General features: G+C 32.1%; 2 protein-coding genes across 3 annotated transcripts in view; one reads left to right on the top strand and one right to left on the bottom strand.

Annotated features, from left to right (window-relative positions):
- LOC106653433 (importin subunit beta-1) overlaps window positions 1–10,466 on the bottom strand; it is a 17,932-nt gene extending 7,466 nt beyond the window's left edge. Inside the window, exons 1-5 of the mRNA XM_014372873.2 lie at window positions 10,156–10,466; window positions 3,270–3,328; window positions 3,015–3,197; window positions 1,209–1,562; window positions 417–566 (exon numbers count right to left, since the gene is read on the bottom strand). Of these exons, the coding sequence (XP_014228359.1) occupies window positions 417–566; window positions 1,209–1,562; window positions 3,015–3,197; window positions 3,270–3,328; window positions 10,156–10,210 (801 nt within the window). The 5' untranslated portion in view covers window positions 10,211–10,466. The remainder of the gene's footprint in view (window positions 1–416; window positions 567–1,208; window positions 1,563–3,014; window positions 3,198–3,269; window positions 3,329–10,155) is intronic.
- A 2,291-nt stretch (window positions 10,467–12,757) lies between these two features.
- On the top strand, window positions 12,758–16,910 carry LOC106653468 (protein kish-A). 2 transcript variants are annotated; one of them, XM_014372918.2, is made up of 4 exons: window positions 12,758–13,097; window positions 13,870–13,950; window positions 14,183–14,292; window positions 16,773–16,910. In XM_014372918.2, exons 2-4 carry the CDS (start codon window positions 13,948–13,950, stop codon window positions 16,876–16,878), a joined length of 219 nt encoding a protein of 72 aa, XP_014228404.1. In that variant the 5' UTR covers window positions 12,758–13,097; window positions 13,870–13,947; the 3' UTR covers window positions 16,879–16,910. The 2 variants fall into 2 exon arrangements, with proteins under 2 accessions (XP_014228404.1, XP_014228403.1); XM_014372917.2 differs by lacking the exon at window positions 12,758–13,097 and adding an exon at window positions 13,111–13,378.
- Window positions 16,911–19,677: the final 2,767 nt, after the last annotated feature.

The following is a 19,677-nucleotide window of genomic DNA, read 5'->3' as shown; positions in this document are numbered from 1 at the left end:
GGGGGGGGGGGGGGGGGGGGGGGATTCGATCGTTTAGAGTACCCCACATTATCGAAGTTAGGCCAAAAGTGAGAGATTTCAAAATTGTTTTCTAAGACTCTTTCTGAATACGAATCTAAATAGCTACTTAAATATCAAGTGTATAATAAAGTGAAAACATTTAATATCCGAATCAAGCTGAATTATTTTTTTAAATTATACTAGATAAATAAAAATTTAATTTTGTTAGCTATTTTACCCCTTGTCCGGAGGTAGAAAAAAAAACATTATACTCTAATTTTTAAGGGCTGATAACTCAATACAATACTGGATTTGTCTTGTCACCTAACATTGCACCTTAATTTTATTAATCATTATTTTTATCTTATTTGTAACCATGCATATGAGTAAGCTAATGATAAATCGTTTTCACTTACCGGAAATAGAGCTGGTGACATGTACGGTTCCATAAATTGATAATACAAGGACATAATTTTAACCAAGCATTGAAGAGCAGCGACTTTAATTTGGGTGTTAGTTGATTGCGTAGCTTCACAAACTACTTCCATAATGAAATTTCGTTCTGACTGAAAACACAGAGTTAAGATAGGATAAGTTATAGCAATAAAATAATCGTTTTTATTGCAAATATTTAATTTTATAAGAGTAATTTGCTTCCAGTCCGTCGGTTCAGTCTTCAATGGTGAAACAAATAAAACATTTACTGATTTTTTTCGATCACTTCAAGATACTAGTGCATTAATGACGTAGAATAGCCTAAGCGCTAACTAAAATTCCTGCATCTAATCTATCGAAAATTGTTTTAACATACATAAAATAGACAGAACCGAGTAAAACATGCCTCTGTAACTTTTTTTAGGGAATTGTCTTATAATTTGGAGGGGTGGGGGGGCTTGTTTTTACAGATATTAAATATCTCAAAACAACAATAATTTCGATATCACTATTTTAAACACATCACTGGATCTATTTAAAGGGACAGATTCGTCTAATTATCATGACTCCTTTTCTATAGTTCAAATTGACGAATATTCTTTAACTGACGATTGTTTTTACTGTATATTATTCAACTTTTAATCTAGAAGTAAAGTTAAGTCTCATAGTTGTGAAATAATATTGTAACTAGTGCTTTTTTTACTGGAAAGAAAAAACGGACTGGAAGGTTTTAACAGTTGCATGAAGAATATTTCTGATAATATAATATATACCTCAATCTCGAAATTTCCTTTGGTAAATTCCAAAGAATTTAACAATGCACTTGTAGCTGCTAATCGAACATGTATCGATGTGTCTGAGCCTTTCATGCCATGTACAATTGCCGTTAAAATTTGATTTGATTGTGTTACTAGGACTTCACTGTCTATTTCTTGACATATGTAGCCAATGGTTTCAAGAGTAGCTTCTTTCATCATTTCTGTACTATTTGGATTAGCAACATTATTCACTAAAAGAGGAATAAGTTCACTCCATTGTCCAACAGGAAGTTCAGCTACAGCTACATAGGCTACGCATTGAGCTGCCGAGCTTGGTCTGCTGTTTTCAGTTCCCAGAGCACCTAAGATCTGAAAAATTGAGTTCAACAATAAATTAGTCGATTTTGTTCTCATAATACAAATTAAGTCAAAAAAAGCTGTTCGTCAACTTTTCTTCAGAATTTCTGAAATAGTACTATCTTATCCTAAATAAATAATTTACTAATGTAATTATAATAAGTAGAAATAGTTTAATAAACGAAATGTAACTTTCGATCAGAAAAATGATTTTCATGTTTTTCCGACTTTAAGGAAAAACGTTACTGCGAAAAATTGTATTATATACTTGAATATTGGAAATAGAGGAAAATGAAAACAATTTTTTTCACGAAAGCCATAAAATTAGCGATATAGTTGATGAAAATCATTTTTTTTATTGCCGGATTGAAAGAAATTGATTTCACAATCATTTTTAATGGCAAAAGTTGAACTTTGTTACACTGATAATGCTTTAGCAACTGCTAGCAACAATAAATTTACACGATAATTTTGTAATAGCTTGAATAAAGAGCAATTATCTCTTAACTGAATTAATAAACAGGAAAAAATGGGACAATTTTCTGAACTACGATGTAGTTATTAATAAAATATAAATTTTCATTTCGTTTAAGTCATGGATACGATATATTTCGAAAATTTTCTTTTCGCGTAGGAAGTATTCGATGAACTTTCTGTAGAATAACACGTGAAAATTTTTTCCATATCGCTTTCTTCTTGTAATATTATAAATAAATACAATTCTGAATAAATTAAAAATTTTTTTTCTATTTTTAGAACTAGACAAGATAGTTAGATTAAAAGTTAGAAAATTTGATTCAGCAGTGAAAATAGATTAAAGCTTTGACTGTACTTTAGCGCTAAAAAACGTCAGATTGTGCTTTAAAAAGTTTTTGATAATACGAATGAATATAATATCTGACTATCTGCGAGCCGTTTTCCTCTTTCAACGCGCGAGCCTATCAGGGTTTGTTTCATGTGCCTCGCCCCTTTCCACCACCACAGCAAGATTTTTTTTTTGTACAAATTGGAGGCTTAAAGCATATTTGGTATAGTACGTTTAGAAAACAAAATAATACCTCATGTTATCAGAATTTTAACATACATATAGGAATAATCACATTTTACTGAGGAAGCTCTAGGTTGATGCATTATCAGCAGTTTCAAATTTTGAAATGATTTGCGCTTATCAATACACATAATTTTGGAAATATGGTACCAATAAAGAATGAATATTATTGACCAAATAAGAGTCTGTGTTCCAATTTTAGATTATAACAGAAGCAAATAATATTTAGAGTACTTAAACGATTTCACTCTTTTGTTACACATATAAATATAAAAATAATAAATAAAAGCGGATTCGATTAATTATCAAACATGGACAAAATGGATTCACTAATGCAAAAATGTCAATAAAAATTGAACTATTTGAAAAATAAATAATAACGATGCATAAATTATCAATGGAACATTGGTACTTACATTTTTTTTAATAAATTCTCTGGTTTCAATCGGAAATTCAAGCCACCGTTGTTGATATTTTGATTTTAAAGTTAAATCTTTTGATGTTAGCTGATTTTTCAACTGTAAACCTGCTGCCATACGAGCAACAGTACTAGCGGCAGTGGTGACGAGCACTCCACTAAGTCTTTGGATAAACTCATGCTAAAAGAATAAATTAATTGGTAAAACGTTTAATATAAGTATACAACATGAAACAAAATAACGGTAACTCACGAGGTTAGTCTGAGCTGCTCTTTCCAGAAAATTTTGAGCTGCTTCCAGTTCATTTTTATCTGAAAAAAACAACGAATTATAAAAATTATCCAAACTATGTAATCGAGCAATTCTAAAAAATTCTTTGTTGCTGTGTTTTTGATTTGTTTAAGATCAAAACTATCATCAGAGTTATACGTAAAAGTTGTAGTTGAAGAAATGAAGAGCTAAGTTAGTATTTTGGGTAACTAATTTTCAATTTTGAAGTATAATTACGATTTTCACAATCAGTGAATAGTTTTTTAACATCTTACAAGTCTAGAAATTATTGGTTTTGTATAAGTAATCTAATAATGAAGACGGGATTGTCCATACATGGAGGACTTTTTAAATAGAGGCAATAAATTCTTCTTTTGCTCCACCTCAACTATATGTACCTTTTGCTCCCGCCAAGTCGATTGAAATATTACTTTAGGCTGGAGGATTCAGAAAAAATCAATTCAATAAGCTATGTAATAAGCTATTTTGTATTAGAACTTATTCTGTAATTTTTATTAAAACTTATACCACGATCGACTTTTCGTCAGACACAAGTTGATTCTCAAAAAACTGTATTTACACTGTAAATTGTATTTAGGTAGCGATAAATGAAAATGTCAGAGTACGTGATTATCAGTCAAGGCCAAGCCAAGACTTTTCAGTCATACAAAATATATTATTCAATTGCAAAATATATTATTAGCAAAGGCATGAACAAAAAGTGTTAAAAATATATAAGCTTTCTGATTGGTTAATAGAGTGGCGCTGCGGAATTTATGAGCTTGCAGTCTATTAACTATAAGTTGCGCATTTAATTGGTTCCCCTTCAAGAGGTGTGAGCAAGTCATGAAGACAAAGATGTATACTTCAGAGCGGAACGCTTTTGACGTGATTGGTGTATAATAATATTCAGTAAGTTAAAAATTATTGTGAAAATTAAAGGTAGAAAGTAACTGAAAACTTTCCATCCTCTAAAGTTTATGTTCATTTTTTTCTAGAGTAGCATAATGAACATTAAATTATTTAAAGAGGCAAAGTACACGTAAGACGGATTTTCTTAGTTTTTTTCAACCTTTTTCTAATTAAACATTTTCGAGTATTGAGAAGATGTATCGTTTAAACATTTTCATAAACTGTGGTAACTGTTTCATGCTATTCGATGAGCACGTATTGCGCTCTATCTGGCGAGTATGACAGGGACTACATGACGACATGTTCTCCTCGTGTAAAGCGCAAAATTTCGCGTCACGACATATGAGCTATTTCACGTTAAGTCGATGTTTCCTAGCAATAAGACGATACTTCACAAAACAGAGCAACATCGTACCGGTTTAATTTTCATTCAGCACAATGCTATTTCAACGCGCTGTTGAGAAAGATGCTACTTTGGCACTAAGCTTGGCAAGATACCACTTCAGCACTCGGTTCAGCAAGATGCGATTTTAGCGCCCTGAATAATAAAAAAAGTTAAATCATAACACGATTATGGATTACAATTAGCGAAAATACTTAAAACCGTTTACGCTTTCAACTTCGACGAAATTAATTCGTATCTGTAGAGTAATGTTCGTATAAAACTCGTGTCATTGAAGCGCCAGGATTATAGTTGAGAACGCAGATTACTCTTTTTAAAAGAGAAATCTGCATTAGTAACATTTTGAAAGAGTGAAAAGTGTACAAATTACTCCTTTAGTAGTTTAAAGTTTTATGATAACATTTACAACTCTTTACTAGGGCGAATTTTAATCCCAAAAGAGTTATTTTCGAACCTCACAAGAGTAAACTGCGTCATTTACTCTTTTTAAAAGAGTTCTTTCCTTTTACGTTAACGCTAGAACTTAAAAGGGTAATCTGCGCTATTTACTCTTTTAAAAAGAGTAAATGACGCAGTTTACTCTTTTCAGGTTGGAAAATTACTCTTTTGGGTTTACAGTGTAAGGTTGAAAGCATGTAAGGTTTTAAATTGTCTTAGTTAAAGCAATGTAGATGCAGCTGAACTACAATTTTTCATTTTTTTTATTACACGTGGCGCGGAAGTAACATCTTGCAGAATAAAACGCCGTAATAACATCTTGCTGAACCTAGCACCGAATTAGCATTGTGCCAAATGAAAATTAAATTGACAAGATGCTACTGTTCTGTAAAGTAGCGTCTTGATACTAGGAGGTATGGAAATCTTCAGCTCAGCACCCACGCGGCATTATTAAGAGAAGTTGCACAATTTCTGACTCACAAGGAAAATCCTTTAACACTCTCTGAAAAAATTTACATTCAATTTCCATAAAAAATTACCCTAGCTTTTCGATGATGAGGTCATATTTTTGAAAATTTTCGATTTTTCCCGGAAAAACTTGACACAAAATTTTTAATTCGAATCTCTTGAAAATATACTTTTAATTATTTTTAAGTATTGGAAGCTTTTTTTTATGGGAAAACAGTCAAAAATATTTATGTTCCTGTTGTGCCTGTAACACACAAATGATCTTCCCTCACCCGTATCATTTTTACGAACTCTTATGCGAATGGTACTTCTCTGTCAGTTGAACATCCAGAAGCTCTATTAACTTGATGTGATTCGCACGCCGGCCAAAAATTCAAATTTTCAGACAAATTTACTGAAACAACTTCTGAATATTTTGTAAAAAGGCTCTGTGGGGTCCTTAAAAATATTTAAAAGAAGGTTCATCTAAAGACTTTTAGAGAAATTTTCAGTCGAAGTTATAGAAAACTTGTTTAAGAATTTCTGGATTCCGTAAACAGAAGATTTGAAATTATCTAAAAAAAAACCTAAAATTGTCAGATTAAGGTGAACAATAATAAGTAAGCAGATATGTCGCTAATACGGAGAAAGGAAACGTACTTCCGAGGAGCTTTATACGAAAATCACTTTCCAAGACTGGGTCAGCTCAGATACGTGGGTCTACGGTTTGATCATTGATTGTCGTGGATAACTATTATTTAGGACAAAAAAGCGAATAGAACGCAAATTTCGATCGTTATACTGGTGGGTCGAAAATCGTCTTTTGGACACTGCGTGGTCTAAGTTCACGTTTAAGGCTCCCTTTGCCATAAACTAATGATGTAAGCTGTTCATTATTGCACCTTGTCGCGTCGTGTAATAATGGGCTGCTCAAGTCACACGTATTATATAAAACTATTGCAATTCAAAATATCAAAAAATGGCCATATTAAAAAATCACTCCAAAAATTCTGAAATAATTCACATGGATTATTTGACTAGTTTTGAGTACTTTTTTTGGCGAGTAAAAAAGAATCAAATCTTTTGTTTTTTACAATTTTCGGCTATCTTGACATCTTGAATTTGGATAAATCAACCCTACTAACGATTAGTATAGTGTATGCGGGATTATGGTAAAAATAGTTATTTATGTAACAAGTGCCCAAAAGGCGTTTTTGACACGAAAAAGACACGAGTGCCGCCTATGCCGGCACGAGTGGGTGTTTTTTCCGCACACTGTGCGCAAAAAGCTGGGCACGTGTTGCATACAAAATTTTATGCAATAGTGTGACGAAAAATGTCTTTTTTCGCACATTTTTTAGTGTGCAAAAGGCGTTTTTAACCACTTGTGTGCGGTAAAATGCCTCATTTTGGACACGGGTGTGCGGTAAAACGCCTCATTTAAACGAACGTATTTTTCGCCTACTATTGGATAAAATTTTGTATGCAACACGTGCCCAGCTTTTTGCGCACAGTGCGCGGAAAAAACACCCACTCGTGCTGGCATAGCCGGCACTCGTGTCTTTTTCCGCACACTCGTGCCCAAAAACGCCTTTTGGGCACTTGTTACATAAATAACTATTATGCAATAGTAGGCGAAAAATACGTTCATTTAAATGAGGCGTTTTACTGCACACCCGTATCCAAAAACGCTTTTTGCGCACTAAAAAATGTGCGAAAAAAGACATTTTTCGTCATACTATTGCATAAAAGTCATTTATACAAAAGTTGGTTTTCTACATTGATATAATATACTACATTTTATATAAGAGCTTTAAAACTGTAATGACTATATTTAATAAATTATCCAACTTGTCCTTGTCACGCACCTAAAATTAAAAATCGATACGATTCCATACATTTATATTTGACTTTCGCATCAGTGTAAACTCAAAAGATGAAAATCGGCACAAAATATCTGTTTTATGTAATAATGGCGTGTATAATGAAATTAAAATTAGTTTTTTAATTGCATTAACTGATAAAATTGATTAACATTAATTTTATTTACATTGTACATTATCTATTTTACGATACTTACATATACTACAGCGAAAAATTATTCTTTTGCAAAAAATATCCCTTTGTTCATGACAAGTGTTTGATTTTCAAATAGTATATTTGAAATAGTAGTGCGGAACTATGTGCGGAAAGTCGATGTTAGGATCGCCAGCCGTGCGCGGAGGTAGCGCTTTCCGCACACAGTGATGAAACTGATTTTTACCGAAAGCTACGTATGCGTAAAAACCATTTTGGATCATACTAATTTATGCGCTCATGTATACCTGAATGATTCTAATACAGTAACAAGTATAAAAGATAAATCCAGTGAAGTAGATTAACTTCTGAAAAGCTATAAACAAACTATTATTATTATTTTCACGCATGCTCAATGAAAAGGCAACCCTCTATTCGCGATAATTACATTTGTAGATTGTTACCGATTTGGAGTCACTCAAGTATACATTAGGATTTAAAGAATTTAGTCGGTTAGAATCTCATTTTCGTAGCCGAGAATAAAAATTTTTATAATTATCGTGACTATCAGTGATTAATAGTTACTATAGTCTGGCATAAACATAGCCTCTACTAGGAATCCACACTTGTCATTGGTTACCGAATGAAACGACACTACATGTTAATTAACTTCTATATTTCTTAAACTACGCAGATCTTCACCGAAACCCCTAGAAATTTTAGCTTAGGACTATAGAAGAAGAAAATCGTTGCTACAACTCTGAATAGTAGTAAATGAACCCTGCCTATTTCCAAAAAGTTCACAATTCGAAAAAAATCTCTGAAAATTCTACAAAAATTCTACAAAAATTCACTTGTATTCTTCAACTAATTCTAAGAAATTTTTGTTCCATGCATTTTATTTCTCATCATATTATTTTTAAATTGTATTTTTCTAGAAAGTTTTTTCATTTTTATGTTTGTAATATACAAATAAGATTGACTTTGGAAAAACATTTGTAGAAAAAAGTCTTGGTGTCAATTAGAGAATACTTAAAAATTTTTTCAGAATTTTTGAAAGACTTTTTAGATTTGGGATAATAGTTTTTTCTCAACATTATTACAATATTATAAATCTATACTAATTACTCTTTGCAAAAAAAGTAGGCAATATTAAGTGTTACAAAAATGTTTTATATGATTCATCAATTCAATAAATTGGTGATAAAAATATTTCATTTACATTATTTTTGTTATTAATTTACAAAAACCATTTTGAATACTTATTTTTCAATCTAATTTTAATTTGTAGTGTAACAGTGTCTTAGACCTTAGCCTGAATTATATTAGCTTAGCTGAGATATTAATGCAAATTTATATTGCCAAAAAAATCAATTAGAAAAAATAAACTATACATTGGAACACTTCACTAAAAATTTGATAAAAACCTTTAAAAATATTTATTCATTGTTCAATGAAAAACATTTGATTACAGAATGAAAGAAAAACCACTTGTTGCATTAATGATTACAAATGTAAGAATTTTAAGATGTAACTTCTATAATTTTTGGTGAAACATTTTATTATATTGAAAAAATATTGTATAAAATAAAAACCAAATTCCTTTCAATAAGTGCAAAAATAACATACTTTCAATTTGTAATTATGCAAATTTAAAATGCTATTCAAACTCAACATTTACATCAAAGAAAATTCTCAAATTCAAGCAAAAACAGTTGAATTAAATAAGCAAATGATGAATTAAAATAGTACTAGCTAATCTATTAAATAATATTAATAGCAATGTTTATATTGACTAGAATAAATGTGTCTATGTGTGCATGTACACATGGGTATGCCGGAGTTTCAGAACTTGATTGTTGTTGATTCATTCCTTGAAAACATTTTGAGTGAAATTTGTAGAATATAAGTTTTCAATTCAAATTAATAACTTCAACAAGAACTTTACAAAATATCAAGTTTTTTGTGTTCAATAAAATTAAAATCATGTTTTTATATTTTTGTCATGTAAATATTGGCATATAAATAAAAACTGAAATATTGGTAAAACCAAGCAATGAATTTGAAAATACTTTGACAAAAACTACTACTATGACAAAAAAGAAAAAAAGCTTAACGCTTCAAAAATTCAACAAACGCATGTTTACTTCTCCTATTAAATTAGAAAATTTCCTTATTTATGATCATTGAGTAACATCATTTGATATGTGCTAATGCATGTAGAAGAGTTTTTTAAAATGAAAATTGCAGTGTGCAATATTATTCTATTATTTCTTATATTCTAAACCATAGGTAATATTAGTTAAAATTATTGATAATAATTTGATCAGAGTATACAGAGCAATAACTGTCTGTCAGTCTTATACTACACTACTCAATATTTATACCATGAATTTGGATTATGATGGTTAAAATTTACTAAAATAATCTTATTCATATTCATATAACTCAAAATCTTCAATTCCGCTAAAGAGGTTATACAAACAAAATCTTGGTAGTACACGTACTTTCAACAAAGAACTTGTTGTGGTACAGATGTTTTTTATTCATATTTATTTATAAAAAAATAATTTTCAATTAATTAAATACTTTGGAGGGAAGTGTGAAAAGTTATAAATGACAATGATTTCTTATGACATTTAATTGACTTACCTGGTGAAACTGTTTTTTCAAGGACTTGTATTAACTGCACTGTTGTAGAATCCATTGGATAAAAGTAATAAACTCAGCTGAAGGAAATGAATATTCTTCTTTTTAGAAAAAAAAGCATGAAACTTATTAATTACACTAAGCTAATAAAAAGGCTTAGAAGCTGCTTTTCGTACTTGATCAATATTTATCTCAAACAGTTTTCAATAATATCAGTGCATTCGACTCTTTATCAATAAACACCGCTTATAAAAGTTTTAAGCAGTCTTAATTTTAAATTCACGCACACTTGAAATATTCAGTTAATAAATTTGTAAAAGTCAAGCAACATGTACGAATAAGACTTCCTGAAATACAGGCACAAGTCGAAATAAAGAAAGCCGTACACTAACCGCTCTAGCGGTAAAATTTCATAGCTAGAAATGGAGGCCAGCCGCCAGGCAATGAATTTCTCATAAAGATCAATAAAAAAAAATATTGGTTTTACTTCACATTAAAAAAATGAAAATTAATTTTCGAATATTTTGTATTGTAATAGTAACATTTTCAATTATCATGTGAAATTAATTTTCAATTGATCTAGAAAAAAATTCTCCTGTACCGTGTAACGTATATGGGTTTCTAGATGTTATAATTAGTATTTCACTATTTGGGAAAATTCAAAATATTACAAATTTTTTGAAGCTGAACACATACTTTGATAAAAAGTTGAATTCAATAAAATTATTTACATTTTTTTTTTTTTTCAATTGAAAAATACTGAAAATTTCGTTTTGAAACAGAATAATAATAAGGAGAAAATGAAAAAAACAAAAAACATTGTCAAGAATAACGTGTATTTTTTCAAAAAATTTTAAAACCATTCATCGCATTTTTAAAAAACTTTGCAACTAAAAAAGGCAACCCTCGTACTTCCAATAGAAATAATTGAAGGTCTCAAAAATTGTGAAAATATAATTCTTTCTTGAAGCCATTCCATTTAGATATAAAAATATTTTTAGAAAAACGCTGGGTTTCAACTCAGGGTCATTTCTTGTTATTAAAATTTCGGAAGAAATTGTTCGATTTCAAAGGAATTGATAGTCTTATCAGAATTTCGATATCTTTTATCAAATTCGAATAAGAGCGAAAAGAAAACTGGCGGGAATTTCTCCGCTGTATATGAGCGCGTGTCGTCACTTGCCACAATTCATGCCATACTTACCAGAGGGAGCACGACGCGCGCTCCTCGATTTTATAATAATTTTTATGCAATAGTATGACGAAAAATGTCTTTTATGCAACGGGTACGGATATACTTTTTCAGCGAAACGAGGGGTTGCAGCACGAGCCGAAGGCGAGGGCTGTAACGAGTTTCGTTGGAAAAGCATATCCGTATCAGTTGCATACAATATTTTATGGTACAAAAGCCTAAAAGTAGCGGCAAAGTTGCGATTTTTAGGTTAGCGTGCCATAAATATACTATTTTCGCACATTTTTTAGTACGCAAAAAGCGTTTTTGGACACTTGTGTGCCGTAAAATGCCTCGTTTCGACACTGGTGTGCGGTAAAATGCCTCATTTTGGGCACTGGTGTGCGGTAAAACGCCTCATTTAAATGAACGTATTTTTCGCCTACTATTGCATAAAATTTTGTATGCAACACGTGCCCAGCTTTTTGCGCACAGTGTGCGGAAAAATACCCACTCGTGCCCAAAAACGCCTTTTGGGCACTTGTTGCATAAATAACTATTTCATCACTGCGTGCGGAAAGTGCTACTTTGGCGCACGGATGGCGATCTTAAATAGTATATTACGCAACGGGTCGAAAGACTCGTGTCAATGCAACTCTCGCTACGCTCGGTTTGCAAACTTGACAAGATGGACAACCACCTCAGTTGCGTACACTAATTTTCGTTACAACGTCGATTTTTTTCACAGTGTGCGGGAAATAAAAACTTCCCGCAACTCGTTATAAAAAATAGTACTCGTGCGCGTGGGGCTTCTCGCCCTCGTCTCATTGTCATTGACAAACTGAGACTCGTGCAAATTTTGTATAGGACTCCTACAAGAACTTCGCGCTTTTTTGCTGGATTCTGTACAGGAAATTTTCACATTAAAATAAGGCCTAAGTTACGTAATAAATGGACTGTTCAATCGAACGAATTATATGTGTCTATGAGTCTCCCTGCGTTAGAGTTTTTCCCTTATAAAAATTTCCTATAGGATCTCGCGAAATTCCTACAGGAGTCCTATAGGATTCCAATAGGAATTTCGCGGGATCCTATTGGAAATTTTTATAAGGGTTCATATAAACTCGTGAGAAAATAGGCTCTACGGTATCCTAAAAATTAACATAGAACTACGGTACAGCGTTTTTGTCTTTTAGTTTAAAATGATATATCTGCGCTAGGGAGATCGAGCGACCCCGAGCTGCTACGTAGTATCGACTAAGTATGTACGGCACTACTGTTTTCAATGAAAAGTTATTATTGGCTGAAATGTATTTATTACAATTGTTGAAGAAAGAAAACGTTCATGTCTATAGGTTTATGGGACTGAAGCATTTCAATTTTACATAAAAATTATCTCTAATTAAATTTTAGTTTTTTTATGCCCTAGGGATCATATGCACGTCTTTTTGTTCATGTTTCGCTTTCAGTATTCCTTATTATAATATAACTTGTATCGTCTAGTTTAAATGTTATGTGCACATAATTCCGGTCAATTATTTGAATAGGATTCATTTTCATTTATTATAGAAATAAGCCATCAAAGTGATGATTGATTTTATTAATATGTAATTCTTGAAACATTAGTTGAGCTTATTGTATTTTGAAAATTATTATTCCGATAAGGTTAATTTTTAACTGAGTTCTATCTAGTGGAACGCCGAAATTTCCTATGCTTATACATGTTCCACCGCTTTGTTCCACTTGCACCGGACAGAATTGAAGTCAACCTAGTGTAAGTTTTTCATACAAAAATAAACAAGTGTGAAATGTGAGGCGTATAAACCCATATTGTTATGGCAATACAGTAACTCCGAACATTTTTATTGATGCTAGTCAGACACAAATGCATGCATTACCCAGTCGTTTTATGATTTTGTTCGTAGTAAATATTATCCTAAATCGGCTATAATTTATAATTCTGGTTTATCTGGGACTATTTTTCATTTAAAACATTTGTAATTGATAGTTTTCCATGTGTATATACATATACATGTACAGTTAATCTACTAGCAAGTAAGTAAAAGAGTTACAAATACAGTATGTTCTTTAATCCAATGAGTTGAGTTTATTGCAAGTTAATATAGTTTCTAATGGAACATCTTATAATCGATTACCTTATTAATATTTTAAATTAAAATTCAATTAAAAATTAAGGTTTACTTTAAAGTTATTATTACTTGAATTAAGTTGATACTCAAAAAATATATATTTCTGTGTAAGAAGTTGCATAAACGTAAAAATGCTATAAAATTTCTATAGAATATGTATTACAGAATTTTTAATAATTTCATTCATCAATACAATTGAATTGATATAATACTTATTCGATGACAGAAAAGACTTGAGAATTTATAGAAGGTAGAAATTCAAAGAAATCAAATTAAAACTTTTTTTCACATTCCAGTTATTAACAATCTATTACAAAGTTGATATAAAACTTTCAGATGTATGTATTTTTAATCATATAATAGGTTTATTAAAGTTTATAAATCTATATATTTCAGGAATTAAAAGGAGCTGAATAAATTAAACTAGAATCTGAAATATCTATTATAATTGTTTCTCATCTGAACATCAATAAAATGGTGAGTCTACTTGCTAATTTATAAATATGCTAAGACATGCCATAATCTGTATTATAAATAAACATAATTGAACATGTTTTGTTGAACTTTAAAGAATACAAGTCTACTATAAAGAAGCTTTTGGTTATTTACAGTTTTGGCATCTTAAATAGATGGAAACATCAAAATTTCAAAGAACTTATGATTGATAAAATTTATATTATCATTTATTTAATAAGTTTTTAAATTACAGATTGCTTTATTCAACTTTCAAAGTTTATTGACGATCATTCTCCTGACGATTTGTACAAGTGTTTATGTCAGATCTTTATTTCCAGCTATGTTGGATAAAAAAAAAGAGGGGTAAGACTATTTGTATTTAATGTTTAAAATATGCATTTTTCACTCTCGTACCAATGATACACAACATTTCAATCAAATTTTATTAGTCTTTTTAGGGGAGGTAGGGGGAGGGGGGCGGGGGCAACTAGTTCAAATATGGTTACAGGCTTATAAAACCCTATGTCCATTGAAAATTTTAACTATTCATCATAAAATCTATATATTATAATAATGATGAAATCAGAAAAATAATTAGGTTTTATAACTTTTGACAAAAGAATATTCCAGAGAGATAATGCCAGAACCCTTTGAATGGTATCCCTTATAAAAATTTCCTATAGGATCTCGCGAAATTCCTACAGGAGTCCTATAGGATTCCAATAGGAATTTCGCGGGATCCTATTGGAAATTTTTATAAGGGTATCAATTAGTACTGAATAATGTTTTGTTCCTGTCGCATTCTTACTATTGAGAGTATTTTAAGGTAATGTCAAAGCTCCGATTTTTTATGTATGATTGTATGTTAAAAGAAATATTTTCAATGGCACTTTTCTTGACAATTTGATCGTCAACCCGTATCCATCTTTTTTCTTAATTGTAAGGCTTTAGAGAATAAAAAACATTTAATATAAATAACATTAGGTTCTTCCATGATTGAGATTACCGACAGAGCCTCTTTAATCAAGATAAAGTTGAAAAGTATTGCGAGTTTGGTTATTCAAGAGAAAATTCCCTGCTAAAAAAAATCATGGGAAAAATCATATAATGTTTTGGCATGATTAATCATATGATTTTTTGATTCCGGTACAAAAAAATTAAAAAAAAAAGGTCAGACCGCAAAGTTCAAACCCCTGGAAGGTCAAACACCAAAAAGGTCAAAAGCCTAAAAAGGTCAAAAAAATAAAAAAATACTCAATTATAAAAAATTAGGTTTATTTTTCGGCGATTTTTATATGATTTATCAAATGATTTTTCCCAACAAGGGAAGCAAACCCTCATTTTAATATAAAAACCATTAGAAGGAAGTGCCAAAATATAATTTAAAGTCTCAATTTATTAATGTCATTGAAAATGAAGAAACTACTTTTGAAAATATCTTTAAAAAATGTACATTTAGAGCACAACAATTTGAATAATTTAAAAGAGTTTGAAGTGAATTATAAAAGTAATAGGCATGGAAATTCATTTATAACTATGCTATCTAATCATCAAGAAAATATCGATGCTAATCTTTTAAAAAACGGTTCAAATTCAGGCAGTTTGATGATTCAACAGTTCGGCAGTTTTATAATTCACCTCAAACTCTTTTAAATTATTCAAATTTTTGTGCTCTAAATGTACATTTTTTTAGTACTTTACGATACTAGTGGTATAAGTAACACTTTTGGGCACGGTGTAGTTTAGGGCCCGAGCGCAGCGAGGGTCCTAATCAGCGTTGGTTTGAGGCAAACTCTACGCTCGCACTCTATGGCGAAAAGTACTGGTGGCGCCGGACGTCAGAATTCCGAAACTTACGTCTGGCGATCCCCGTTCATAATGCGCGAAAGTAATTTTAAAATTTCTTGATATAATTGTGTTGTAAAATGAGCCCTTTAATGTTAAACATGCTTATTAAACATGTGTAACATAAAAGGGCCCATTTTACAACACAATTATAACAAGAAATTTTAAAATTACTTTCGCGCATTATGAACGGGGATCGCCAGACGTAAGTTTCGGAACTCTGACGTCCGGCGCCACCAGTACTTTTCGCCATAGAGTGCAAGCGTAGAGTTTGCTTCAAACCAACGCTGGTCCTAATAGCTGGGCCGAAAAGTGTCCCCTATGTAACGAGTATCGTACAACATTTTATAGCACTGTGCCAAGTTCACATTTATGCCCCCTTTTCCGATGCATAAGTCGCACTTACTGGTATCGCAAAGTGAGGTTAGCGCACGAGCGTATGCGAGTGCGATGCGAACGCAGCGGTGCCAGAATGTGCGACTTATGCCACAGAAAAGCGTGCCATAAATGTGAACTTATGCCACGCAGTGTTATAAAAGTTATTTTCAAAAGTAGTTTCTTCATTTTCAATGACATTTATAAATTCAGGCTTTAAATTATATTTTGGCACTTCCTTCTAATGGTTTTTATATAGAAATATGGGTTTGCCTCTTTGCTGGGAAAAATCATATGATAAATATTATAAAAAAACATATGATTATTCATGCCAAAACATTATATGATTTTTCCCATGATTTTTTTCAGCAAGGATTACCCTGAATAGACACTTCGAAGTATAAGCTACGAACTTCACCTTCGTGAAGATTCAAGATTAAATGCCTTGTACTATTTTTCTCGAATTTTAAAGGAGCAAGGAAACTTTTAGTACAAGCTGTAATATCGAGTCATTACTTTTGATTTAGATAGTTATTACATTTAAAAATGTCTGTATTCATAACATTTTAATTAACTTAGACTTTTATCAATAAAAATGAAATTTATGGTTATACTTTTTTCAGACTTCCTGGAATATTTTGGAAATGTTCTCGAATTGGAGAAAGGAAAAGTCAATATGTTGCTGGATTCTGCATTTTGATGTCTATAAGCATTTTATTTTTTACGTAACAGTGAACATTATTAATTAATTTATGGAATCAAAAATTGATAAATTATTTTTATCTTAAGAAAAATAAGAACATTTAATTATATACATTATAAATGAAACTTATAATAATATATTTTGATAAATGATATCATTGATAATATTTTTGTTAATATCCCGAAATGCTAATTATATGTCTCTGAACATCGATTTCTTAAATTGACAATAATTCAAATCAGTTAGAAACGTAACTCAAAAACTATTTAGCCAATCCTAAATCAAAATATGCACACAAATAAAAAAACTCGATGTCAGTACACCCGCGAATTCGCTATTTATTAACAACAGCGCGTGACTACAGTTTCACGACGTACATTACACGGTGAAGGAAGCGACTAAATGATCTCAAATTTTCGAGGTCCGAGTATCTAACTCCGCGGGTGTACCTATAAAGAAACTAATGATCTCATTTTGAATTTCGTATCAGATAATCGTGTTATACGTTACGTATCTTACCAGAATTTTCATAATTTTATCGTAAATTTAACTTAAAATACAAAAAAAATTTTTTTCTTCATTATGAGTAAAATAATTTTTTCTGAGATTTTTAACAGTACTGGTAGTGGACTGATTGGTCTATTGGATGAAACGTTGTCAGCAGCTTTTCCTGTCTTTTTAATTAAAATTATTTGTACTTTCCACTGAGCTGGAATTGTAACATTCGAAGACACACATTGATAATAATCGATGCTCTCCACAAAGGGTTACCCGTTTCCATTTAATTTAACACATAAGCATGTCACTCTTCATGTGGAGTGTCTTTGTTGTAATGGTAACTTCTTGAGCATCCTTCGAGTGGTTTTGTCGTGACCAGAAGTTTTGTTAGTTCAAATGTTTTTAATGATGCGAAGATTTTTTAGTTCGAATGTCTTTAATTATTAATGATAATTTTCTCCAGTTTTCGTGATAATAATGGCATGTTGTCAAGAAAAGTGCACACTTGCAGCAATAGTTATTGTTAAGCCCATGTACCGGTCGCATGGTTCGAACCTAGTACCTACGTCGCCAAGTCATGCTCTAAAGACACATCCTCCGTCCATACTCTTCAAACTCTTTACGAATTGGAGCATTGAAGTTGTGCGCAGTGTCGGAAAATTACTGTTATCAATTAACAAATGGCAGCTCACAGATGCATTAAAATTAATAAAGTACAAAAGAATTACAATAAACATATAAAAAATTAATTTTCAAGAAGTTTAACTTCTGATGGCGGTCTGTTGACAGCCAACTTGATATTTTAAATTTAATTTTTAAAATTTTCTTTTTCATTGAATTTTAAAAAATAATAAATTCAATTTTTCATAAATACTTTAAGGTTAGTTACAAGATTTTTTATTTCCTCTCTATTTTTTTCGAAATTGATGATCTTTGTGTTCAGCGAAATTCTCACGATCCCGAGATTCTTATGAAATTTATGGGGTCTGTTCTCGATAATAGTTTTCAATTTTTACGTTCATTTCAACATTTGTTATTCGTAATCAGTGGGCAAAAATATATTGGAAGTACATTTGCGAATCCGTCTAAGAACCAAGTTTTGTGGCCACGAGACAGAGCTAATAACAGCGGTGTGTTGCCCAAAATGCCTCGGGTGTCGAGCTGCACCGATATCTGAATGTCGTCGATTATCTTAAAGAACATTTCCATCAAGCCGTGATCGTCACTTTCCATGCAAATTTTGTGTAAAGTTGTCAATCCCTCTACATTGGCCAAATTCGGATTCACGCCATTTCTTAGTAAGAATCGAACCAAGCTTCTGCGGCGACAAGATAAAGCCACATCTAGCGCTGTTCGACTTAAATTGTCTAGAGCGTCGACCTGCACCTTCTGCTGGTTGTCGTCGCAGGTCTTGAAGAATAGCTTCACAAAATTATCGTCGTCGTTTTCCTTGCAAATAATGTGCAGAGGAGTCAAACTATCTGCATTGGCCAAATTCGGATCGACACCTCGTTTTAGAATTCGGCCATTTTGCCGTGACGCAGAGTTAAGTGCAATGGTGTGTTGCCAAACTCGTCCCGGGCGTTGACGTGCACCGTCTGCTGGATGTCATCACGTCAACACCACCGTCGTATCTGTTGCAGATAAAGTGCAGAGGTGTCCGCATTTTCTTGCATCGGTTAAATTTGGATCGCTGCGTTTCTTAGCAGTAATTTGGCCACTTCTTTTCTACCGTACATCAAAGCCAAGTGCAGTGGCAAAATATCTACTTCTGGTAAAAGGCAGTTGGGATCCTGACCAAGCTTGAGAAACTTCTTGACGATGTCCTCACAGCCATACCTGCAGGCCAAGTGAAAGTGCGTCACGCCCAGCTCGTCAGTGTAAATCACGTCACCGTATAAGAACCTTAGAACCGCCTGTAAACTGTTTCAGCTTGGTCACAGGCGGTCCTATGGGACGGCCGCATTTAATTTACAGAGGGCGCTGACTATCGTTTAATCCCCAATATTTTTAAAAGTTCATGAAACCAGGTATAGTCATCTCGCGTAAACGATTCTCTCTATAGTTATACGATGAACTGCTGTGGTGCGACAGTGCAGGCTCGCCGTCCACACCAACTATGGGCTCGTACTTGTAACCGGTGCGAGCCACGAAATAAACGAATCGTACTCTCTCACGATTGTGCAGGCGGTAGGACGGGTTTTTAATCATGGCATTTACAGAATCCAAAACAAGCAGTCGATTTCTTTGGGCTGGAAGATGTCTCGTAGATTTGGAAGTGGGCCCTTCCATTCGCTGAACAAATTGGCAAATCGAGGGAGAAGTTC

Source organism: Trichogramma pretiosum, unplaced genomic scaffold, assembly GCF_000599845.2.
Source record: "Trichogramma pretiosum strain Unisexual culture from Peru unplaced genomic scaffold, Tpre_2.0 scaffold71, whole genome shotgun sequence".
In the NCBI taxonomy this organism is placed as follows: Eukaryota; Metazoa; Arthropoda; class Insecta; order Hymenoptera; family Trichogrammatidae; genus Trichogramma; species Trichogramma pretiosum.
Note: the sequence above shows the minus strand (reverse complement) of the source record. Positions and strands in the feature narration are given on the sequence as shown.

Coding starts and splice junctions, on each gene's coding strand:
- LOC106653468 (XM_014372918.2), top strand. Junction 14,293..16,772: donor TTGGATAAAAAAAAAGAGGG/GTAAGACTATTT, acceptor TACTTTTTTCAG/ACTTCCTGGAATATTTTGGA.